Raw genomic sequence first — 26,533 nt, 5'->3', positions numbered from 1 at the left:
TTGCAGGAGGTGGACCCGGAGGGGGGCAGTGAGAATGTAACAATCCATTTGTCCCAATTACAAAATGACCTGTCAAGTGACAATGACCTACGACCGCCGTGAAGAGGTACAGGTAGAGATGGGAGTTGAAGGGAGAAATGTTGAATGGGGGAGATATGTACCTGGGAATGGTTGTGGACGTTTCCAACCCACAGAGGAGATAGGGGTGAAAGACGACGATATGCTGTGCCATTGGAGGGCGTGGAAACCCGGAGGACATATTCAGACTTTGGGAAGAGGGGTAGGGGGGGATTGGGAGTTCCTTTTGTTGAAATCAAAGTTACTTAATGTGTTGGGGGTAAGGTATTGGGGGACAGGGGAAGGGGAGGGAGGGCGGGGAGCTGTTTGGGTTTTTTGCGCTGTTCTGTATTAAAAGCCAATAAAGTGTGTTTTAAAAAAAATAAATGATGCTTATTGGGGTATAAGACCTCTATGTAATCAAGCTGCTGTGTGAATGTGCAAGCATCAGTCCGATGTCTGCCAGTTGACCCTGCTTTATTGAATTGATAATAAAGTAGTACTTTGCCATTTTCCTTCAGTCTGTCAGATTATTTGATTTGTGACCATTAGTCTAACTCCATCTAGCACAACATGCGTTTCATGGTGCTACAGCACAATACTTCACACCAAAGGAGCGTAAATCACAGTAAAAAGGAAGTCTGAAAAGGCACTGTGCAGTTTTCACCGGACAGTGCATTAAAACGTATGCAAGGTGAAGACGTATGCAAGGTGAAGACATATGCAGTGTGCAGTCTCCCGGTATGGCTGCACATGTGTGCTTAGCGATGCAAAATCACGTCTTGCCCAGTCCAGCAAGAGCAATACTGTGCTAAACAAGTTGAGAATCAAGGGGGTATGAAGTCCAATAATCAAACGAAAACAATCTCAACGCTTCATACAAGGAGGTGTGACAAAGTAACCTCAAACTCATCGCTACAAGGATCTGGGAGAAAAATCAGTCCGGAAAGACTTACAAAACAATCCCAAGGACACATTTCCAAGGCCATTATCAAGAACCACATCTCCCAGAATCCCCCACCACAGAGGGAAAAACCAGAGCAGATTCACAAAATTAAACAATCCAGGGGAAGGAAAACTATAGAGAAGTCTTACTCACCCTAAAACAGTACCGTTCCCACCCTGCACAGAACATACGCTCCCCTTTAAATCCCATGGCAACCAGGAACTGTGCAACTCCTCACTTTGCAACAACCAGCTATATAGAGAGGATTCCACTTCTTCCCCACACTATAAGGAGGCATGAGGAAAGGGCAACTCATAAACTGCAACATCCACACCCACATTGAAATCAATGGAGGAAACCAGCACAGAGAAGGGTTTTTTCAAATTCCCAGTTCAGCAAAAGGAATTTATAGCACACACACAAACACTAACCTGCTGCGTAGATGGGACAGACAAACCAGACTCCAAAAAGGGGAAGTCCTGTTGCAAGAGTGGGAGAGGCAAGCTAGGGGAAGCATAGCAAAAGCATAATAAAAGTTTGTAGCTCTACAAAAGAAGTCCAAAATGGTGTCTGACCTATTTTAAGGATTCTTATCCCAGACTCCAAGATTACAAAGCATTGCTGCAATGGAGTGTTCCCAGACAGAACACTGGACCTTTTTCAGCCACTCAAGAAAAAGCTAGTCAGTCCAAGCCGTATATAAAACCTGAAGATTGGAGAAAAGTGGAGATGCATATAGAACCCAGGGATTAGAGGAAGGCAAGAACGAGACACCCAGAGAGTGGAGGAAGGTGGGAGAAGAGGATGAGATGGGCAGCTTACCCTAATAGGACACTGGCTGTGGCCCATGAAAAGGCAGCAACATTAAAGAGAAGAATGTGGCTAAGGAAAACGCAAGGCAAGGAAAGGCTGAAGTTGTGGCCAAAGAGAGGACAGAAAACCAAGAAGCCCGAGCAAAAGAGAAAGGTTGAGAGAAACGTCTGAAGCTCTGGTACAGAAAAGGCATAGGGAGAAAAAAACGAAGCTCTGGCCAAGGGAAAAACGGTGAAAGAAAATGCAGAGGCCCTGACTATGGAAAAGGTGTGAGCAAGTCAGAAATGTGACCTCCACACTAACCAAAGGAGAAGACAAGAATGCTGAAGAGACTGTTTCACAGGTGGACGACACTTAAAACCACAGAGAACCAGACATCCATGTGACAAAGCAAATAAATCACCTTGTCAAAGGGCAATGTTCCTCCTCTCTGTCTAGAGAAGGGTAATCTCAATCTTAAAACTGACCTAAAGTAGAACTTCAAGTTCAAGTGTATGAATGTCCAGAACTTAGACAAAAATTCGTGTTCACCCATACAAAACAGGTCTATAACAAAGGATTAATCCAGGCTACCTAATCTGCATACTTCATCTGGCAACACAAAAAGAAGGTGCATAACCACAGATGAAATAGACCACCTAAAAGTCTTGGAAAGAACATATGCCAATGCAGTTTCATCAAAAGAAACACAATACATAAAAAGTCACTGACAAATATGACAAAGCATTTACTAACTAATGAACAAGTTACTTACCAACTGGTAACGTTCTTTCGAATGGATGTTCCTCCAACGTATTCCTCATTTTAGATGTATTCCATCCAGCTTTGCTGCTCTTCGGAAATTTTTTTGGCAGAGGGCGCCGTGCGTCGATGTCGTTGAGTCGATGGTCCCTCGAAGGCCTACGTTCTAGGGTGATGTCATCGGGTGTATAAGTAGCACGTGCGGCGCCCGTTGGCCTCAGTTCTGTTTTTCCCCCTTTTTTTGCCTGTGATCTTGTACTGCGTAGATTGTGCCGGCAGACAGGTATCAGCCTTGCGAGATTTGAGATGGCAGTAACCCGGAAAAATCTACAGAGGGGTAGGTTGGGAGGGCGATGAGGAATAAGTTGGAGGAACATCCAATCGAAAGAACGTTACCAGTTGGTAAGTAACTTGTTCTTCGAGTGGATTGTGTCCTCCAACGTATTCCTCATTTTAGATAGACTCCCAAAGCAGTATTTTGCATACTTTCTCTGGAGGAGGGGTCAGATGTTTTCCCCCCAATGCCTTTAGATGGCGGAATAAAGCACTGCTTTTCCAAAAGTCAGCTCCCTAGACTGGAACGCATCCAGGTTATAGAATTTTGAGAAGGTATGTAGTGAAGACCAAGTTGCTGCTTCGCAAATGGACCTTATTGGAACACCTCTTTGAAGGGCCGTGGAAGAGGCGATGCCTCATTGGAATGAGCCCTTAACCCTTCTGGTGGGTCTTTTTGTGCTAGTCTGTAGCATTCTGAAATGCAAAGTACGATCCAGCGTGAAATTGTCTGCTTTGTTACCGATTGACCCAGTTTCCTTCCTGTGTAGCCTATAAACAACTGGTTGTCCACTCTTAGAAAATCTAGAGATGTAAAAGCTTAAAGCTCTTTTTGGATCCAGTCTGTGTAATCTTTCCTCCTCCTTAGAAGGATGAGGTGGAGGGTAGAATGTGGGTAAAACAATTTTCTGACTTAAATGAAAATCAGATATTACTTTTGGTAAAAATGATGGTTTAACCCTCAATACAACTCTGTCCTTATGGAACACAGTATAGGGTGGCCCGGAATATAGTGCCTGCAATTCGCTCACTCTTCTTGCTGATGTTAGAGCAACTAAGAAGGCCGTTTTCCACATTAGTAATCTTAATGGACATGTGCGCATAGGCTCAAAAGGAGCACACATTAAGAATTTTAGGACTAAATTGAGATCCCAAATCGGTATTTGAAATGGGTGAGGAGGAAACACATTAGTGAGACCTTTTAAGAATTGTGTTATCAAAGGAATTTTGAAGTAGGAGCATTCTTCCGATGAGCGCTTGAAAATGGAAAGCGCCGCAAGGTAACCTTTCATTGTTCCGATATTTAGACCTCTATGTGCTAGGGTCAGAAGGAAAGATAGTCCTTCCGGAATAGAACATAGAAAAGGATAGACATTCTTTTCTCTGCACCAGTTGCAAAACTTTTTCCAACGGCAAAGGTATAGAGACTTTATTGCTGGCCTTCTTGCCATAAGCAACACCTCCATAACATCATCTGGAAGGTTCCAATCCCTGTATCTCAGCCTTTCAGATACCAAGCATGAAGGTTGTGTGTTTTGACCTCTGGATGGAGAACCTGGCCTTCCATTTGAGAGAGAAGGTTCTCTCTCTGAGGAAGACGTACTGGAGGACAGATGGACATATCTAGAAGGTCCGGGTACCACGTTCTCCTGGCCCAATCCGGGGCAATTAGGATTGTGCGGTTCCCGAAGCGTCTCAGCCTCCTGATGACCTGAGGAATGACGGGAATCGGAGGGAACGCGTACAATAGTGGGAAATTCCACTCCACCACAAACGCGTCCCCAGGGGTCCTCTCGGGGGAAATTCCCTTGAGCAATACCTTTCGCATTTTCGGTTGGTACTGGTTGCGAATAGGTCTACCTGAGGGGTTCCCCAAAGGGCGAAGATCTCTTGAATGACTTCCTGAGCCAGTTCCCATTCGTGGGATACCGTGCTCTGCCTGCTCAGAGCATCTGCCGTCATATTCTCTTGCCCGGCTAGATGAATTGCCGTTAAAGGGATTCCCTCCTGAATCGCCCAATACCAGAGCTGCATTGCCTCGCTGCACAGAGGTAGTGACCCCACGCCTCCTCTTTTGTTTAGGTAGTGCATGGCCACTGTGTTGTCCGTCATTATCAGGACATTCTTTCCCCTGACACATGGCAGGAAGGCGTTCAGCGCTAGTCTGATTTCCCTCAGCTCTAAAAGGTTGATGTGCAGTTTGGACTCCGATGGAGACCAACGACCGTTGATTGTCAAATTGTTGGCATGAGCTCCTCACCCCAGGAGTGAGGCGTCCTTCACTACTGTGATCTACGGCCATGGTTGCCAAAAAGGTTCTCATTTTAGGATGTTCTCTGTACAGGTCCACCATAGAAGGTCTTGTCTGACCTTGTTCGGAACCTGAAGAAGATCTGTCATTTGACCCGAGAACTGGGACCACTGAGTCTTTAGAGCCCATTGAAGGGATCTCATCCTCAAGCGTGCCTCTGGCACCAGAAAGATGCAGGATGCCATGAGGCCGAGCAACCTTAAAAAGTCATAAGCCTGGAGATTTTGGGCATTTTGGAATTCGGAAACCATCTGAAGAATGTCTTGAGCCCTCGCCTTGGGAGGCAAGCTCTTTCCCAAGGATGTGTCTAGTACAGCTCCTATATACTGAAGCTGTTGGGAAGGTGTCATCTGTGACTTCTTGAAATTGAGGGAGAAGCCCAGTTTGTGGAGGAAGTGGCAGGTGACTTTCAGATGATCAAGTGCTTGTTCGGCAGAACGCGCTCTGATCAACCAATCATCCAGGTAGGGGTAGACATGAATCCCCCCTCTCCTGAGGTGCGCTGCCAGCACTACCATTAACTTAGTGAAGACCCTCAGGGCGGAGGTCGACCCGAATGGCAGGTCTCGAAACTGATAGTGTGAGTCGCCAACTATGAACCTCAGGTATTTTCTGTGTTTGAGATGAATCAGCACATGAAAATAAGCATCCTGGAGGTCCAATGACACCAACCAGCCCTGAAGTTGAAGGGTCTGAAGGATCTGAGAAAGGGTAACAATCTTGAACTTGTCCTTCCTGAGGAACTTGTTCAAGTTTCTTAAGTCCAAGATGGGTCTCAGTCCTCCGTCCTTTTTGGGGATAAAAAAATACGGGGAGTACCATCCCTTGTTCCTCTCCGCTGCAGGTACTGGTTCTATAGCACCTTTCTCCGGCACCGTTAAAACTTCCTGCTGTAGGAGCGGGTTTGAAGACTTCAACGGGTGTCTCCCTTGTGGATTGCTTTGAGGTTGCTTTAGAAAGGGAAGGCAGTAGCGTTGGGCTATTATTTCTAGAGCCCAAACATCTGAAGTAATGGCTCGCCAGTCTTGCAGATGCTGTGACAGCCTGCCTCCTACAGGTGTTTTGTGATGCAAGTCCTCAAAGTGGTTTTGTGGCGGATGTTGCAGCCGCTGATGGCAGAGAGGCTGCAGCTGGAGCTGGCTTAGCATGTTTTCCTCGTCCACCGCGAGTGGCCTTTTTCTGGCCCCTTTGACTGGCCATTCCTCTCGCCTTTCCATATGAGGTGTAATAACGATAGGATCATCCCCTCCATGACTGCCCTTGCGCACGAAAAGGCTGAGGTTGCCTAATAGCAGCTCCTAAAGATTTGGCAGCTGCTTTTGAGGACTGCAACCTATCAAGGCTCTCGTCAGCCTTGTTGCCAAAAAGGTGAGACCCGTCAAAAGGCATGTTCAGAAGGCGGTTCTGTACATCCGGTGCAAAACCCGACTTTCGTAACCATGCAAATCTGCGCATTACCGTGCTAGTGCCCATGGACCTGCTTACACTATCCGCAGTGTCCAATCCAGATTGAAGGGATTCCTGCATGGCTTCCTTTCCATCTCTAACGATGGCTATGAAACATTCCCTTTCTTCCCCTTCTGGTACGTGCTCCGCCGCCATTGCGATGCACTCCCACAGAGTGTAAGAAAATTTTGCCAAGGCACATGTGGAGTTGGCAGATTTTAATGCCATGCTCCCGGCTGAAAATACTTTCCGTGCCCAACCATGCACACGCTTATCATCCCTGTCTCGAGGGATAGACGGGTACGCAAGTTTGTTGGAAGTTGTGGATGCCTGTATGACCAGACTCTCGGGAGTTGGATGTTTTAACAGATAGCCGGGGTCACTACTGGCTGGGCGGTATTTTGATGCAAGGAACTTATTTACTGGAGGAATAGAATCCGGAGTTTCCCAATTCTTGGCCACCCTGTTTTGCAAAGCTACATGAAAAGGTAGTACTGGGTCTTCAGTGGGACCATGGTCCAATATGTCTGTTAAATCATCTTGGACGAATTGGGCTGGTGGTTTAGGCCATCCCAAGTAATCTACCACCTTGGTCATTAACTGACGGTAAAATGGACTGGCATGCTCTCTTGGATCTGGTCTACCAAAGTAATTCTCAGGAGACGTGTCAATGCCAGTTGTATTGTGTAAAGACTCCACCAAATCCCTCATTCTGCTTTCCTCTGAGATCAAGCATTCTGGGACATTTAGGGTGCCGTATTCCGACCCAAAAGGTACATTTTCCTCATCAGACCTCTCCTGTGCTTCAAAAATTGAGGTCAGGGATTTGAAAAACTCCTTCCTAGGGAGAGGCTTGAAAACCTTCTCTGGGAGAGGAGGAGGAAAAGGTGTAGTATCAGGCTCTGAGAAAATTACATGTTTTGTAACCTTCTCCTTCTCTTTTTCTGGCTTGGCTGGAGCCTTTGGCGCTGAGGGTTTCGGCGTCGACGTCGATAAAGGCTTCAACGACATAGTGGTCGTCAACAGGGTCTGCTTCGAGGCGGTCTTCGACGATTTTCCCTTTGAGGTGTGATAGGTCTTCGACGGTGTCGGTGACCTCGAGCGGTCGACTCATCTCAAGCGTTTTTCACTCGGCGTCCTGGAAGGTTCCCTATCCTTCCTTTTTCGATCACCCGGGCTCGAGGGCGCGCGAGTGTCGGAGCGATGATGCATCCTGGACGGCTTCCGAAGAAGGCGCGGACCCAGGCTTCGCCTTCTCAAACCCCTCCATCATTTTGACCCTGAATGCTTCCCGCTCTTCGGAAGACGAATGTTTCGTGGGGCATTTCATCCTTTTCGGAGACTCGTCTGACAAGGTGGAGGGAGAACTGTGGCGTCGTTTCTTCGATTTTTTTGACGAAGACGACAAGCTATGAGAATCGCTTCGGGATCTAGATCGATGCCTTTCGCGTCGAGGAGATTTCTCCTCATGGGGTCTCGACTCGACGCTAGAGGCTTTTCGATCTTTTCGACCTATCTGTAGCTTTCCTCTCATTTCTCGCAAGGCCTTCCCCGTCATCGCCTGACACTTCGAACAGGCCTCCATGTCGTGGCCTTCTCCGAGGCACCACAAACACTCACGGTGTGGGTCCGTGATCGACATTTTTGAGCCGCACGACTTGCACTTTTTGAATCCCGATCTCGGGGTCGTGGTTGGCGTCGATGACAAGGACATATTTTCTTCTTTGTATATTATATTTCTTCACAGAACTCGAGGCGCGCCGAATGTCCGAAGCAACGTATACTGAGGAAAACGGAACTGAGGCCAACGGGCGCCGCGCGTGCTACTTATACACCCAATGACGTCACCCTCGACGGAGGCCATCGAGGGACCATCGACTCAACGAAATCGACGCATGGCGCCCTCTGCTGGAAAAATTTCCGAAGAGCAGCAAAGCTGGATGGAATACATCTAAGATGAGGAATACGTTGGAGGACACAATCCACTCGAAAGGCTATGCATGGATGAGAGCTATTCCTTTACAAAAGAGGAAAAACTCGAACTAACTGGGAAGGTAAACTGTTTTTTGGTTACGATGAATGTACATCTCTCGGGTAATGTCTTGTTAGATAATGAGCATTGATGGATACATACCGTTGGGCAAAACTGTCAACTGTTGGTGGTCAAAAAATATCTTACAATCACAGTAATCCTGCGATTTCAGCACATGTCAATAAATCATGGCATAATATTCTTTCACGATAATCACGCAGATTAGATATTTTAAGCTAAAAAGAAATCCACTGATTTCGCACTTTTCACCAGTAAAAAATTCTCTGCCATGACAAAATGGCTAAGATTCAGGTATCGTTTTAACAGCTTTCAGACAGTAGATGTAGACTAAGTGACTCTAACAGAATGTCAGAGTTCTTATATTGCTGGTAACCTTAAGTATGGGCTATCCGTACAACAGGTTTATAAAAAAAGCCTACTGCATAGCATACAAACCATTGGCATATGTGCCCATTTTGCAAACAGTAGGCATCCGATAAGGGCCACGACTGTGCCACACAACTGCCCCTCTTACTTATGTCATTAAAAAACCTCTGTGGGTTACAGTAATGTCCCCCTATACACCTGCTCTCCGTTTTGCATGGGTACTGGGAAACATCTTATATTATATGGTGTTTCAGAACTTATTGATTTGTCAGACCACGGAAATCTCTTTATGGTCCACTTTCACCTACAGCAGTCATGTCTGATATAAGGGTTCATGTCTGATATAAGGATTGAGAGAATTTACCTTTGGTTCCCTTAGAGAGCACCTTGGAGTAAGATCGCGATTGGAGTGTAGCATTCTTTTTGTCAGAATTAATATTGATTGTAAACATGTAAAGGGACATTTTCAAAAATTGTAATTTGACAAGTTAAACGTTTTGGAAAAGTATTTGATGGAAAAAAGACATGGGGCCCCATTATAAGTTTGCCAGTATCCCGCCGACAAATCCGACGGGAGACCGGCAAACTCAACTACTGTTTCCGCCACCTGATATCCCAGAATTTTTAGGATATTACAGGTGGCGGTAAATCCCCATTCCAAGGAGTAGGATAGGACTCCATGGAGGGGATTGTCGGCACCACTATTACCGGTGCCGGTAATATCGGCAATTTTTTGCCGGTGGGGTCCTGATTTACCTCCAGATTTCTGCTGGAGGTAAATTAGTGACTTGTCATTTTGCAGTGCAGTAAAAATGCCGGTGACGGAATTACCGGCACTTTTACTGTCACGTTTCCCGCACCGCAAAACCTGTAATGAAGCTCATGGCGGTCATCACCTGTAAATAAAGGAAAAACTGTACACAGAGATAACAATAGGGTTACACTATAAACATTTAATACAACATAGGCAGATGTTGTCACTGCCATTTTGTAACTCAGGCTCTCTCTGCATTGCCGAGGACAGACATTCCTCAAGGGTAACACACTGGACAGATGCATCTTTAATTAATAAGAGTCTTTCATGTGTGTCACTGTATGAATGCACAATAGGAAGGAATGGCGGAGAGGTGGGTACTACTGATATTTTGTGTTCAATCTCTTGATATGGTTAATATACTCAGTCTTTATTTGTATCTTGCTGCTTGTATGTGGAGCCACCAGGTAGAGAATAGCCCAATGACACTCGGGCTATATCAAAATACAGAAAAAAAGAAAAACGGAGTGGGGTCCACCCTGTATAACCTAGTACTCCTCGTTGTTCCTCAATTGGAGCTAAATTAGTTTCTTTTAAAGTTGCAGATGTGTCAAGCTTGTATTCATATTTCTATTTGGTGCTCTTACTCCGAGCTGTGTGTTTCCCAGCTCATGAGTTTAACTTTAGCAATAATCAGTTACTCAAAGTGTACTGTAAGTAATACGTGTTTTAATCACACAGAATTTTCATGCAAATAAGAAAATCCCAAACTTAGAGTACAGGCTATTTTGCCGATGCATTTCGGTGCAGGGCACCATCTTCAGGGCTTAGCTTTAATTTGGAAAATGGACTCTCCTTTTCTATCTTCAATCGTGAGCATACGGGAGGTATCCTCAGCGCTGTTCTGGTCTGTGTCTCTCGAGCGACGCATTGCAAATGCCATGCTAAAGTTAAACTCATGAGCTGGGAAACGCAGAGCTCGGAGTAAGAGCACCAAATTGAAATATGAATACAAGCTTGACACATCTGCAACTTTAAAAGAAACTAATTTAGCTCCAATTGAGGAGCAACGAGGAGCACTAGGTTATACAGGGTGGACCCCACTCTGTTTTTCTTTTTTACTGTATGAATGCACACCTTTCTTTTGGTTGGCCAGTGTAAAGGATGTCCAATCCAACTTCTGTAGTCAGCAAAAGACCTTTTCCCAAATACAAATCTTCAATTTTAGCTGCAAACCTCTATCTGCTTGGGTTTTTGGAGTGTCAAGCAGACATCATTTCCTTGTTTTGATTAGCTTTTCAGTAAGATAGTTCATTGTGTCATAAAGTAGTGATTTTGATATAGTATGCAGCCTTGTCTGGCTCTTCCTATTCTGCAGTCTCTATTTTCTTTTTCTTTGAATAAGGTTTCTCTCCTCTGTGAACTCTCTGGTGCATAATAAAGTTAGAGCTATGGCTGAAGCTTCTCTCACACTTTGTGCATGAGTATGGCTTCTCCCCAGTGTGCGTTCTCTGATGGATCATGAGACTTCTGCTGCGACTGTAGCAACTCCCACACTCTGCACAGCGATGCGGTTTTTGTTCACTGTGTATTATCAAGTGATTTCTCAGGGCCGAGTAATACATGAATGTGCTGCCACATATGTGACACTCAAAAGGTCTTTCACCCGTGTGGACTCTCAGGTGCTCAGTCAGCTGTGCGCTCCTGCTGTAGCTTCTATCACAATATGTACATTTAAATGGTCTCTCCCCAGTGTGACATCGCGAATGTACATGAAGCTCAGACAAGAAACTGAAACACCGCTCACATACATCACATCTATAGGGCTTCTTTCGGAAGCCAAACCGTGGAAGTGTGCTGATGCTTTTCTTTAATTTCTTACGTTTGAAGCATCGTTTTCCTTTGCAAACTCGCTCTGGAACATCGATTTCCGTTTGGCAAACGCACCCAGTTTGCTCGCATTTTACACAAATTAGTATGGGATTTTTTTTGTGTGTTTTTCTGTGTGCTGTAAGATGAGACTTTTTATAAAAGCTTTTATCACATTCAGTACATTTGTGTGGTCTGCCTTCAGCTTGGGTCCTCTGCTGTGCTATCTGCTCCCTTAGCCTGAGGTTACTGGCCTTCTTTTCTTGTACACGAAGCTTTCTTAAATTCCAATCTACTGGTTTCTTATCCACGGTTTTGGAACTAAGTTTATTCTTCCAAATTGGTCCCATGTTTGAACAGTGGGGCTGGTTAGACACGTCAAGGGTGGAAGCGACAAGATTGAGACTTGGACGAGTTTGTTCGACATTCATCTCCCTTGGACTCTTGAGACCCGTCTCTGTTGGATTTAAAGGAAAACTGTGTCAAAATAATAGTGTGTAATGATGTACAAAAATCACAGCAGGCAACACACATCCGACAGATTTCGCTTCTTCATTTGTTTAGAGCATTGTCTCGAAATTACTCATTACAATTTGAAAAAAGGTTTCCACCTGTTCAATCAACCAGTACCATAACTATTCACAGTAACTTAAACGCTTCGTGAAGGACAGACATTGGAATCCAGACCGAAAAACCAGAGCAAAAACTAATGAAAGGTTAGATGGGTGTAGGTTTAGGTGTTGGAAAGGGTACGAGCAAAGGAGCAGCCTCACTGAGCTCCTTCATAACCTTCTCGTCTTCAACGATATGATTGACAAGACCCTCCAAAGCACCCCGTTTCAGTTTTACTTGTGCATTATGGCATTTGAAAAGAAAAATGTAAAAAGGAAACTGTGGGTACACAATCTAGTTATGTGGGGTTAGTACAGCACTTGCAACAAAGCACAGATGATAATGTTAATGTTAAAGGATATTTGTACCGAGCACTATCACCACCGGACTGGTCCCCAGGCGATGTAACAATCTGAGAAATAACACAAACATTTGAAACGAATGATGGGTCAAAAGGGCCTGTAAAGTGTTATGGTGCTGTTCATGATGGAATGGGCTCTTAATGTCAGGAAAAGGGACTTCTGCAAAGGAAATGAGACCAAAGGGACTTTGAGTAATCGAGAAGTGCAACTATTAAGATAGTAGAATGTCCTGCGGTGGTGCACATGGTTGGTCTACGTTGGCAGTAAAATACTGCTTACCAGCAGAGGAAGGTGATTTAAAGGGGAAATTGAGAGGACACAACATGCAGAGTGTATTTCTATGTGTCGCTGGTTTTTGTAATGCATACGTGAGTGATGTAATCTTGTCCAGATCATCTTCAGTTTTTAGCTACTTCCACACAAATGCTATTAACTCTTCAATATTTCCACTAGGTTGCTACTGCCACCTTCCACATCTACACAGCCATATACATCACCAAATGGCACCCTACAAACTCCCAGGGACCACACCAAAATGTAGCTATCTTCTCCTTCAACCAGGACAAGCATTTATTTCTTAGCACTTCAGACTGTTCTCTTCTTACTGTCCTAGGGATGTTTGAAATAAGGACATATCTTGTTAGCAGGTCATTCCTGAAGGCTTGACTTGTTATCTCCATTAGATCCTTTGATATCAATATATTACCCTGGGACAACCATTGGCATGTTTACTAAACTACTCTTGGGCCCACTATCGCTTTTCATGTTATCTGGGGGATCTTCTTTCAGTGGCTCCAGAGGAGTTAACTCTGCTAACATTGCCAGGGATGTGGGGGGTGTGTGTATGTGTGCGCGAGTGTGTGCAAGAGTGCGCGTGCGCGCCTGTGTCTCTCTCACTCTCTATGGGTAAGAGTACCGTTTTCAGGTGAGCATTACAAAAAAGAGGAAAACAAATGTAGTTGGTTTGGTCCTCCACTGCACCTTTCAAGATCTGTCAGAACCCTTACTGCTGCCCACAGAGCCTATTCTGGTTACTTCACCTACCCGTCTCCCACTTACCATATGGATAATCCACCCTCAGTGGGGATTGTGGCAACCCTGCAGGACAAAAGCAATGACAATGTATGTCTTCAAATATCAGCTTTGTTCCCACTTCTAGGATGCTTCTGTCACTGCTGGCTCATTTTAATTTTAACCATAAAAAACAGAACACCCTCCACACTCCTTTAAGATTTGTGATTTTTCTTTGGTTGCGTGCCTGCCTCGGCCGTTGCTGATAGTCATGCAACCAAAGAAAAATCACATATCTTGGAGGAGTGAGGAGGGTGGATTATCCATATTGTATGTGGGAGATGGGTAGGTGAAGTAACCCGAATAGGCTTGTGGGCAGCAGTAAGGGTTCTGACAGACCTTGAAAGGCAGTGGAGGACCAAACCAAATACATTTGTTATTTCCTCTTTTTTGTTATCTATTATTGTGTCTGTGTATGTTAACAAATGTGTGGATTCAGCAGCACTATCATCAACTCAATTGCCAGCACATAAAATGAAACATTGCCTTGGTGCAAAGACAAAACAGATTCTTAGTTTTAATACAACACTTTCCAAGAAGGAAGGAATATGAGTGACAGAATGATGGGAATTCTTGGGAAAAGAAACTATTAAAAAGGCACCTATTTAAACATGCTAACATTTTGAACTGGCTCTTTTTAAAATATTACAATATTAATTTCTAATGATAACTTCCAGTATACACTGTAGAATCCTACAGTTGTCTTACTGATCAAAGTCAACGTTTATTTGGCCTTCGCCATCAAAATGACATAAAAATCAATTAAAATTAAGGTTAAACAAACACATCGAAATTTTATCTGTCTGCAATTGGTAAAGTCCTAATTACATTGTCCATTTAATCAGAGAATATGTAACTCCCGCCCCATTGATTCCTTCACAAACAAGAAAATAGCAAATATCAAATCTTCAGCTGTTGAATGAATTAAGGACATCTAATATTATTCTTTAAAAGGTGTGGCCTCAGCCATCTTCTCCTTTACCTCATCTTACATTTGCAGATCAATAAAAAGTGTCCAAGATTTCCCTGTTTTCCTAGCGCACAAGGCTATACCCTGGCCAGTCCCAGTCATGGTGTTCTAGTACATAACGGGAAAACAATCAACCTAACCATTAGAATAATTCTCCTGCACTCATTTAAATTAATCTTTGTGATAAAATTACAGTGGGCTTCCATGGCACAATACTCTTCCATGGACGGAGGTCCCAAGAGTTCCATCCTAATATTAATCCATTCCTCTTTACCAGTATGTTCCGAGATCAACCTTCTCTGCTGCCCATTAGACAATGATCTTAAGTACTCTTGATTGCTTAGCCCCCATTTTTCAAAGAATGCCACTCCTGAGAACCAGCGATATTTGCCTCGCACAGTGCAACCGCCCATCTCCATCAGAGCATTCTTCATGTTGGGATTTGTGGGGGGGTCTAACTGGACTTTCAAAACAAATTGCACAAAGCGAATACAGGCCTGGCTTCCGAGACTATGAATCTCCAGCTCATTCCTTAATGCTGCCCCTGGGATGGCTGGGGTCAAGTCCACCAGCCTTCTCAGAAATACATTCTGTATTGTTTCGAATTTTGGGCAAGGGGTAAAACCCCACAGTTCACTTACATCCAGGGTTGCTGTGTTTATCTATACATTCAGCACTTCAATGCATTTATCTAATTTTTCTCCCCCATACATACGGAAGAATCTCTTGAGTCCCGTGTTTCCATCTGTTTTGCTATCTGTTTGACATGCTCCGTCCATCGCCCTTCCCCTGAGAACACTACACTGAGATATCTGAATGCTCTGACCACCTCTATTCTTTCTCCGTTTATGCTAATCAAAGCACACTCTCAAAACCTACAATAACCATATAGAAATATTTTTGGATAGACATTTTGTTCCAGGATGGAAACTCTGGTACACTCCATTTCTATTTTGTGAATTACCCTAAGGGGAAGGAGAGGGGAACATAGCATAAACAAGGGTTACTGGTTGCTTGGAATAAAGCCAAAGCACCTTTTGGGAACATAAGAATGACTACAAGTCTTTATATTTGACAAATAGTCTGTAATAAAAGGGACTCACACATAGCATCCTTTCCGCCCTTGATAATGTTCAAGAAACCGTCTCTCTCCTCCCCTTTAGAGAAACGGTCAGCCGACATTGAAGCACACTCCCAAATGGTGTGGCTAAATCTTGCCAGCGTGCCTGAGGCACTAGCAGACTTTAGGGCCATGCTACATGTCGAGACAACTTTCTTGGCCATGGCATCAAACTTTTTATCATCACTATCCTGCGGGATTGTAGGGTATGCAGTCTGTTTACCTGACGAAGTTGCAGCTTGAACAACTAAGCTTTCTGGGGTCGGGTGTTTTGACAAGTATAGGGGATCTGCAGATGATGCCCTATATTTTGCTGTCAGTCTTTTGCTGACTGCAGTGATCACCTCTGGTGTTTCCCAGTTTGTAGACACCTTCTTTTGGAAGGCCTTGTGAAAGGGGACGATAGGATCTTCCTGTGGTCCCTTATCAAGTATGTCAGTGAGGTCATCTTGCTCGTATACAGGTGTGGGCCTAGACCACCCATATATTCCATCACCCTATTCATAAGTGTCCTGTAATTAATGTCTGCATGATCCCCTGGTTCAGGCTTATTGTAATCAATCTCTGGGGAAGTATCAATCCCGCTTGCTTCCTGTAAGGACTCTTACGGGTCTTTTAATCTGGCCTCTTCAGATCAATTCTTCAGGTATGGGAGGCCTCACACACTCCAGACCAAAGGGTCTTTCTGTATCAGAATCCTCTCCCTCCTCATAAATATAGGATGTTTTAAAGTAATTTGAGCGGGACAGAGGAATGTAGCTCTTTTCCAATCAAGAAGGGGCAATAGCAGTCACTACAGGTGGAGAAATACCAGTAATAGTCAACGTGGACGTCATTGGCCTCGATGGATTTGTGATTGGCTTCGAGGTCGTCGATAAAATCGACTTTGACATCGTCATCTTCGATGAAGTCGTCAAGGGTATTGAACCGACTGGCGTCGAGGGGGGTCGACGTTCTAGGCATCAATGAACTCTCCTTCGATGGAGTTGGCAAGGGCGTCGATGACGCAGTCTTCGGCTTCGACATGTCATTCGATGGTGACGGTGTATTGTACGTCACAGAGGCTTTATCTCGACTCAAAGGTTTTTCATGCTCTCGAGGAGTTTGTTTTGCTGAGGTGGAACACTCACGGCTCTTATGTTTACCAGGTTTCTCTCCTGGGGTATTGCCTCTAGGTATCTCTGAGGGGGGCAAGGCCGCGTTATCAAACACCTTTAGGATTTTTTTATGGAAATCCTCCCACTGAGCCGGGAAGCTGTGCTTAGTGGGACATGTAACTCTCTCCAGTGAACTGGAGTATGAGGTGGAAGGCGATCTATGACGCCTTTTCTTACTGTACCTCAAAGCAGATGAATGGTGCGATCCGCTCCAAGATCGTGAACGGGAGTGTTTTTTTACCTCGAGGAGACGATGGTCTCAACTCGTCTGAGGTACGCTTAGAAGGGGTAATGGATTTTTGTGTCTTAACCCTCTCCAACTTCACTCTGCGCTCTCTTAAGGCTTTCGCCATCATCAACAAACACTCTTCACATTCTGAGCATGGATGCTCTGCCCCAAGGCACCACAGCAAACCCTGTGTGGGTCTGTCAAGGACATCTTTGCCCCACAATCTCAGCATTTTTTAAAGCCAGATCAGGGCGTAGATGGAGCCGATGAAAAGGCCATCTCGATCGAAGGATTGAAGGATTTTAGACGACAAATCTCGAAGTTCTTCGATTTCTTCACAGTACTGAGCGTTACGTTCCCGAAGCTCATGAAGCGTGGAAAAACGGAACTGAGCACGGACGCTGCGCGCAACTACTTATACCCGTGATGACATTATTGTCGAGATGGAAGCCTCCGAGAGACATCGACTCGACAGGCATCAACGCGCAACGCCCTCTACTGAAAAAAAAATTCTGAAGCAGCAAGTTGGATATGGGAATATCAAAGATGAGGAATAAGTGGGAGGACACAATCCATTCGAAAGGGCCCTTCTCAATCGTTTTGGGGTAATGGCAAGTAGGACTGCATAACCCACGTAAAATAAAGCAGGATATTTAACGGAACCCATCCTAGGGGAATCCTGGCACCCATTCATCAACGCATCAATGGTCTCCTGTGGAATAGAAGTTGTGCCAGGACACAACCCTGGATTAACACCTGTATGCACATCAAAGGCCTGGGTCATCTCACCACCCGGGCCATAGCGTAGTCTTGCATTCTTGGCTGAATAAACAGAGGAAATAATTGAAACCAGATCAACAGGAGCATTACGGGCTAACAGGAAATGCCACAAAATATCTCTTGAAACTGAATCAAAAGCAGTCCTTAAATTTAAGAAAACCACATAGAGATACATTTTCTTTAATACAGTATACTTTTGGATGAGCAGAGGAAGTAAAAAACATTGGTCTTTTGTGCCCCTATTAAACCTGAACCCTGCCGGAAGTTGACTGATCATATTGTCACCATCAGCCCAATCCTGGAGCTGGTTAAGTATTAGTTTCCCAAAAAGTTTACCAGCACCATCCAAAAGAGAAATTGGACAGTAATTTGCTGGGAGGTCCTTACCTCCTTTTTTATAAACTTGCAGGATTGTGGCCATTCGCCATGATACAGGTATTTCACAGCTAGTCAAAATTACATAACAAATTTTGCAGAGCACTTGTGCCCAAATGTCCACCTCATTCTTAAATGGGTCAGCTGGGATTAAATCCGGCCCGGAAGCTTTGCCACTTTTCAGGGAACTAAGAGCAGCCGCCACGTCACTAACAGAAAAAGCAAAATATGTACAAGAAGAGAAACTGCCAACAGCCAGGTTGGGGACTGGGTTACGCTCAACAGGATATAAACTAAAAAAGTGACACCAACAGGCATTCTCACCGATGGTACAAAGTATATCCCCATTCAACTCTTTGTCTGAAACTAGTTTCCAAAAAAGACAAATGTCCCCCATTTGCAAAGCATGATGTATTAAGGACCACTTCTCTAACAAAATCTCTTTTATTAGAAATGATTACCCCTTTGTATTTAGATCTCAAGGAGCGTAATGTGTCTTTATCTACCCCCAATGAAGATCTTACACAAAATTCAATATCCGTTTTACCCTTGTGGCAGGTACTGTCATAGCACTCAGACTTAACCATAACTTGTTTCTTCATTTCTCTGGGACAGAAATAAAAGGGATTACGTTTCTGTTTAACCTCTTGCATTCTTCCAAAATGGTCTTCTTACTAGAATGCTCATCACATATGGCAGAAATATTATCTAAAAATGAATGCATAAATATCGGGTTTGACAAAATGGTTCAACTAATTGATCCATTTAACCGATTGTGGTGCACACCCTTTTAACTCCAGTGGCTGGATAGGGAGATATTCCCTAACACTTCCCACCTCCCTTGAGTGGCCTAAAACCTCAATTGCTAATGGATAATGGTCACTTTCCAACCTCTTACAGATCATAAAAATCACCAACCCTTGCCTAATCTTTCCCAGAAAAAAAAAATAATCTATTAGTGAGCTTCCAATATGGCCACAAAGGTTTTTTGGCAGGTTGGTCCTTAACAAATTGCCTGTTACAAGCCCTAAAATTCAGATTAATAATACAGGCTGTGTCTAAAGCAAAACAATGCATTTGTGAAGGTGCCAAAGCATTTAGGTTAAGGATATCCAAGGCATGATCCTGATCCTCCCAAATACCTGAAAGATCCTTAAGAGGTTCAAAATGAAAATTAAACTTACAGGCCACAAGGGTGTAGTTAGAACATGAAATAGAAGGGCTCTTGCTATTAAATACATTTTGAAGACAGGCTAACGTTACCAAACCCAGTGGTGGTATTTTTTGTAAATATTATAAAAGGTATAACAGATCATCCTTGGCCATCCAGATTAGCAATGATTACAAATCTGGAGAACCGGTGTCAATGACTTCGATCTTCCTACCCAAAGTGACGTGCACCCACAGCAAAAGGCCACCACTGGGCCTACCAAGTTGCCCTTTGTTAGCCGCAGAGTGGAAGGTCTGAAAAAATACAGCCTCAATAGCCCAAATGTCCTGTAGCACTATTATATGAAAATCACTGATAAAATTACATCAATCCAGGTCAACCAAAAGTCTGTTCACCCCAGCTTTATTTCAGGATAGCATTTTGTATCCCTGAATGACCTCTGCATGGCACCCAGTCAGACCACTTCCTGAAGGCCAACCGATGGACCACCTTACGCTGGAATTACTTGCTAGAGGACCAAGGGGTTTGAGGCGTGTGGGGAGGCAGTTCACAAGCCTAGTGCTATTTAACTGGACTGGCCGGGCCAATAGTTGCTTCAAAAACTAAGATCTAATGCCAATCTTTATCGCCACTGGTGGATAAGATCTAAGATCGATAGACAGAAGACTATCAACCAGAATTTGGAATATCAAAAACAACTGAATGTAATCAAGATCCGAGGTAGGAATGGCCCCTCTAAAACAGTGGACAATATCATCTCCAATGACTGATAAACAGCCCCTAGAATGACGAACGCAGAATATACACTTATTTTCAGAGTTTCAACATCCTCAAAAGTATTGGGAGTGAATCTCGGCACATTTACCTTCACTACGGAAGGCCTACCGGTATTGCCCTCAAACCTCAGAGAGTTGTTTGAACCACGATATCCAGAAAACTCTGAATACTTTCCCATTGGGATACAATTGAGGCCTGGCAAAGGAGGGTGGTAAGGAACAAGTTACTTACCTGTAACTGTTGTTCTCCAGCATGGGTCTGGCATGGATTCACATGCTCATGAATATTCCCCGTCGTCAGGCTGGGAATCCTCGGTAAAGAAAAAACCAGTATCAGTTTCGTTTCTGATCTGTCTTTCGTAGTAATAACCAATCACTGGTCTCTGCGTCATACTGACCACAGCCAATGACTGCCCTCTACCTAAGCACCGCCTCTGGCAGCCATCTTCAGATTTGGAAGCACGTGAAGTAGCAGTATGACCAAGTGAAGAGCCGCAGAGGGGTAGGCGGGAGGGTTCGCATGTGAATCCATGCCAGACCCATGCTGGAGAACAACAGTTACAGGTAAGTAACTTGTTCCTTCTCCAGCATGGGGTCTGGCATGGATTCACATGCTCATGAATAAAGAATACATAGCAGTACACACATGCACAACCACGGGAGGTGGCAAAGGCTCAACATTAAGCATCACATAAACTCAACATTAAGCATCTTACCTCCTCACCAGGCTCACCTCAGGCGAACAGGTTGCGCAGCACTGCTTGGCCGACCCTGGACTCCTCCCTGGAATCCCGGTCGACGCAGTAGAATTTCGTGAAGGTGTGCGTCGACCTCCACGTAGCAGCCCTGCATATGTCCAGCAGGGGCACACCAGATAGGAACGCCGTGGTAGCTGCGATCGCTCTGGTGGAATGGGCTCTCGGACGGCCAGGCAGCGGTCGGTTTGCCAACCGATGACAGTACATGATACAGCCGGAGAGCCATCTGGAAATGGAAGCCTTCGAGAGAGCCTTCCCCTGATTGACAGGTCCAAAGTTCACAAAGAGTTGTGACGTCTTCCGAAAACACTTTGTGCGGTCTACGTAGAACTTCAGCGCTCTAGCCACATCCAGCGAGTGCAAAGTCCTCTCAGCCGGCGACGAAGGCGACGGGAAGAACACAGGCAACACCAAGGGTTCGTTGAGATGGAAGTCCGACGGCACCTTGGGCATGAAGGAGGGGTGCGTCCTGAGCACTACCCTCGTCTCGTGGAAAGTCAAGTACGGGGCCTTGCAGGAAAGGGCCTGGATCTCTCCCACTCGTCGTGCGGAGGTGATGGCCACAAGAAAAGCTGTTTTCCACGATAGAAACTTCAACGGGGCCGAGTGCAGAGGCTCGAACGGAGGTCCCATGAGCTTGGTCAGCACCACGTTGAGCTCCCACGCCGGGGCCGGGGCCTTCACCGGCGGGAACGATCTGAACAGTCCCTTCATGAACTCTTTCACCAGACGATGAGACCACAAGGACGTCCGCCCCGTGGTTCTGGTGTATCGGGAGATCGCAGCAAGATGAATCTTGATGGACGCGTGTGCCAGACCAGCTTTGGCCAGCGTCAGCAGGTACGGCAGTACTTGGGGAGCCGTAATCCGTAGAGGGTTAATCTTCTGTGCGTGGCACCAGACAGAGAACCTCTTCCATTTGTGTCCGTAGCATTTAAGAGTCGAGGACGCCCTGGCCTTTGCAAGAACCTCTCTGCAATCGGCCGGTATGTCGTATCCTCCAAACTCTAGCGCTGCAGGAGCCAGGCCTGCAAGTTCAGCGACTTCGGGTCGTGGTGGAGAATGGCGCCTCCTTCCCTGGAGAGTAGATCCGCGTCCGCCGGCAGCTTGATCGGCGGGGACGCTGACAAGTCCAGAAGGTCCGGGAACCATATCTGCCTCGGCCACGCAGGTGCGACGAGGATCATCCTGCACCGTGACCTCTTGAGCTGGTTGACGAGCCGGATTAGCAGAGGCAAGGGAGGGAACGCGTAGAGGAACAGGCCCTCCCAGGGGAACGAGAAAGCATCGCCCATGCTCCTCGTCTGGGGAAACCTGCTGGCGAACCTCCGGCACTTGGTGTTCGTTGCCGTCGCGAACAGGTCGATCTGGGGTGTGCCCCACCGTCGGAAGAGGCGATCCACCAGATCCTGCCGTAGTTCCCACTCGTGGCACGAGCGCAGCTCCCTGCTGAGTGAGTCGGCGATGGTGTTTTTTATACCTGCCAGATGAAACGGCACCAGAAAAATCCCTTGGGCGACGGCCCAATGCCACAGGTCCTGCGCCTCCTTGGACAGCGCTGGGGACCTGGTTCCGCCCTGTTTCCTGATGTAAAACATGGTGGTGGTGTTGTCGGTGAAGATCCTCACCACCTTGCCCTTGAGGGACGGAAGGAAGGACCTGAGGGCCCAAAACACTGCACGGAGCTCCAGGACGTTGATATGCAGGGACTTCTCCGTCGGGAGCCAGAGTCCCCTTGCGTGCAGATTTTCGGTGTGCGCTCCCCACCCTTCCAGGGAGGCATCCGTGGTCACAGTCACCTGGTGGGCTGGGGTCTGGAAGTCCATGCCCGCCGTCAGATGCGCGCGGGTGCCCCACCACCGTATCGCTCGTCGGAAACTCTCGTCGAGCTTGATCCTTTCCTCGAAGCTGCCCGTCGTCTGGATCCAGCGCGCATCCAGGAACTCTTGCAACGGGCGCATCCGGAGCCTGCACATGGGAATGAGGTAGATGCAGGAAGACATCATCCCGAGGAGGGACTTGATGGACCTCACCTTGGCCGCGTCGGCCACCAACATCCGTTGCACCTTGCCCAAGATGGTCCTGGTCCTCTCCTCCGACGGGGAGGCCAGAAGGGACACTGTGTCGAGCCTCGCTCCCAGAAACAGTGCGACTTGCGCGGGCACCAGGTGGGATTTGGCGTAGTTCACGGAGAATCCCAGGTCCGTGAGGAGTTGGACGGTCCTTGCCGTGTGGACCACGGCGAGCTCCCTCGTCTTGGCGCGGATGAGCCAGTCGTCCAGGTAGGGGTAGACGTGAATCCCCTCGCGGCGCAGCTGCGCCGCCACCGGTGCGAGGCACTTGGTGAAAACCCTGGGTGCCGACCGTAGTCCGAAGGGAAGGGCTTTGAACTGGTAATGACGCCCTTGGACCACGAATCTGAGGAATTTTCGGTGCCCCTTTAGGATGGGAATGTGGAAGTAGGCATCCTCCAAATCCAACGACGATAGGAAGTCTCCTTCCTCCAGCTGACCCAGGACGTGCTGGAGGGTGACCATCCGGAACTTCTGCGCCTTGATGAACTTGTTCAGGCGTCGCAGGTCCAGGATGGGGCGCCATCCTCCCGTCTTCTTCTTCACGAGGAAGTAACGCGAGTAGACTCCGGAGCCCCGAAGCCTCTTTGGGACGAGTTCGATGGCGCCCTTTCTGAGCATCGCCTTTACCTCCAGGAGAAGTTGAGGGACGTGAAGTTCTTTCCTGGCCACGGGGGGGACGCGCGGGCACCTTCTTTGAAACTCGAGCGCGTGGCCCCGGGCCAGGGCGTCCAGCACCCAACGGTCGGTGGAGATGGACTCCCACACGCTGACGAAGCCCGCCAGCCGGCCTCCCACCGGGGTGCTTCGGTGGGGGCCCGACCCCACGGCCGGTTCAATCCTGCTTGGACGCGGCCTTGCCGCCTTGGCCTCCTTGGCGACGACGGCGGGGTCCGCCAGACTTGCCTCGTCCTCTGTAGGCCTCTTGCGACGACGAGCGGGCCGCTTGACGGTAGGAAGCGAAACCGCCGCCGGAACCTTTGGAGGCGCCCTTGCCTCCGCCGCTCCGAAAGGGCGTCCGCCGTTGCTGCAGTACTCCAAGGGCCCGGGCCGTCTCAGTATCCGCCTTGATGGCCTGAAGGGAATCGTCCACTGTCTTCCCGAACAGGTTGTTCCCGTCGAAGGGCATGTCCAGGACCCTGGTCTGGACGTCCTGCCGAAAGTCCGTAGCCTTGAGCCATCCGCGACGTCGAAGGCAAACGCCGTTGCCCATCTGGCGGAACCCAGTGTCGGCGATGTCCGTCGCCACGGTGATGGCGTGGTCCGAGGCCACCTCACCTTCCTGCAGGATCTCAAGGGCCTCCGCCCTCTTGTCGTCCGGCAGAAAATCCAGCAGGGGAGCTATCTTGTACCAGAGTTCCCTGTCGTAGCGGGCCACGATAGCCAAGGCGTTGGCCGCTTTAATCGTCGTCGCCGCCGACGAGATGACTCTGCGTCCCATGGCATCCAATTTCTTTCCCTCGCCGTCCGGCGGGGAAGTCGACGTGGAGGCCGCACCCCCCCCCGCTTTCTTCCTGGCTGCCGCGGAGACGACGGAGTCCGGGGTAGGCTGCGCCCGGAGGCATAGGGGGGCCGAGTCCGGGACCCGGTACTTTTTCTCGTACCGGTCTCTTTTCGCTGGCGTCGTGGAAGGGTTCTTGAGGAGGGAAAGGCCCTCATCCCAAATGTCGTCCAACAGAGGCACTGCGAGGACCGTCTTCCTCTTGGCCTCGCGCCGTTGGTAAAGGAAGCCTTCCTTTTTCTTCTCCTCAGGGCAGAGTTGGAAAAGCTCGGATGCCCTGGCGATCATTGAGTGGAACGATCCAATCTCGTCGGGTGGAGAAGCCCTGGTGGGAGGCGACGACGGAAAATCCTCGTCGTATGCCTCGTCGTCCGTACCCGTCGCTGCCGTGTCAGTCCCCGTATCATCCCCTCGGGTGGACGGGGAGGAGGGCTGGACGGGGCGCGACGGTTGAAAAGGAGGCGGTGGATGGATCCTTCTTTTCTTGGTAGGGGGAACACCAGAAGGTCCCGGTTCTGGATCCCCCGACGGGAGAGGTTCCTCCGTCGGTAACGGAAGTCTCGTCCTTATCTCGGAGCATAAGGACTGTATAGCCAACAAAATGGCCGCTGAGTTGTCTTGCGGCGCTGGCAGAGGGGAATCCGACGGGCGAGCAGGGGCCCCGTCGGTATCCTCGACGATGTCGTCGTCGTCACCTGCGTCGGGGCCCATTCCGACGGGCTGGTCTTGTTCCACGCCTAGGCCGTGGCTTAAGACCTCGATCAGTTCCTCTTCTGAGGTTGAGGCCGAATCTACGACGACGCCCTGCCCCCCCTTCTTCCCCACGGAGGGTTTCACGGGGGTCCTATCGATGGGCACGAAAGAAGACTCCCTCCGAGGAGGCAGGGAGATTCTGGGCCCCGAGGCCGCCACCACTGGTGCAGCCTCCACAGGCTGGGCCAGGGCCGCCGCGACCGTTTCGATAGAGGGCTTGGTCGAATGGATCAAGGCCTTCACCACCTTAGGTGCGCTCACCGCCTTATCCTTGAGGGAGGGGGCACTGCCACGCTCCTCCTCTGCCTTAGAGCTCGACCGGGGTCTCTCCAGGAGCTTCGCCGGGTGCTCGGCCTTCCTCTTACCCGACCCAGAGCGTTGGCTCGTGGTTGATGGTGCCGGGGAGGGTGCGCCCTGCCTGGCGCCCGTAGAGCCCGACCGTTCGGCGCTCCCGGTGCCAGCGGACTCGCGGTGCTTGGCCTTATGTTGGGCCCCCGTCGCCGGGGCGCCCTCAAAGGTCTTAGAAGACCGCTCAGATTTCTTCTTCTTCTCGCCAGACGGGCTCTTACCCTCCAGCCAGCTGGCGAGACGTTGATGGCGGTCCTTCATGGTCCGTTCCGACATGTTGCCGCAAAACGCACAGTCCTTCTCCACGTGCGTCTTGTCCCCATGAAGGCAGTAAAGGCAGAAAGAGTGTTCGTCCTCCTTGAAGACGTTCTGCAGCTGGCATCCAGGGCAGGCCCTGAACAGCTTTCCGGGCGTCGAGCTTCCCTTCTCCTGGGCCATCTCCGAGACCGGGCCTGAGAAGCTTCTGGAGTCCTCCGAAGCGTAGCTCGACGAAATCTTCACCCTTGAGGGGCACAGATGAATCCGACACGGGTCCCCGTTGATCGGATGTAGGATCGGTGGAGCTTGAGGCTCTTTTGACCGAAAGAATCGAAGTTTTTTGTGAAAAAGCGCGAAAAAAAAAGCACTAACGCTCGAGAGCAATAGCACGAGGATCCCAACACATGAACGTGCGGTAAAAATCTGAAGATGGCTGCCAGAGGCGGTGCTTAGGTAGAGGGCAGTCATTGGCTGTGGTCAGTATGACGCAGAGACCAGTGATTGGTTATTACTACGAAAGACAGATCAGAAACGAAACTGATACTGGTTTTTTCTTTACCGAGGATTCCCAGCCTGACGACGGGGAATATTCATGAGCATGTGAATCCATGCCAGACCCCATGCTGGAGAACCACCATTATGGGCCACAGTCCTTCCAAGTGAGTTCCCCAAAATCTGAGGTGTTAATGAAGTCAAATTACCACTTACAGAATGGGTATGAGCATCCATCCCCCTGGTGACTGTGTTGCTTAATAATGGGAGTAAGATTTGGGGTGGACCACACATTACAATTAGGAATCTTGGAAGAGG

General features: G+C 47.8%; 1 protein-coding gene across 3 annotated transcripts in view; it reads right to left on the bottom strand.

The window, feature by feature from the left end:
* Nucleotides 1-10,645: 10,645 nt before the first annotated feature.
* Nucleotides 10,646-26,533, bottom strand: part of LOC138526293 (zinc finger protein 664-like) — a 381,633-nt gene continuing 365,745 nt past the window's right edge. For all 3 annotated transcript variants that reach the window (XM_069636861.1, XM_069636864.1, XM_069636862.1), the window contains one exon: nucleotides 10,646-11,867. In XM_069636861.1, coding sequence (XP_069492962.1) covers nucleotides 10,909-11,867 — 959 coding nt within the window. In that variant the 3' untranslated portion in view covers nucleotides 10,646-10,908. The remainder of the gene's footprint in view (nucleotides 11,868-26,533) is intronic.

The sequence above is a fragment of the Ambystoma mexicanum genome, chromosome 7p (genome assembly GCF_040938575.1).
Source record: "Ambystoma mexicanum isolate Mex_15411 chromosome 7p, UKY_AmexF1_1, whole genome shotgun sequence".
In the NCBI taxonomy this organism is placed as follows: Eukaryota; Metazoa; Chordata; class Amphibia; order Caudata; family Ambystomatidae; genus Ambystoma; species Ambystoma mexicanum.
This window is presented reverse-complemented; position numbering and strand designations above follow the sequence as displayed.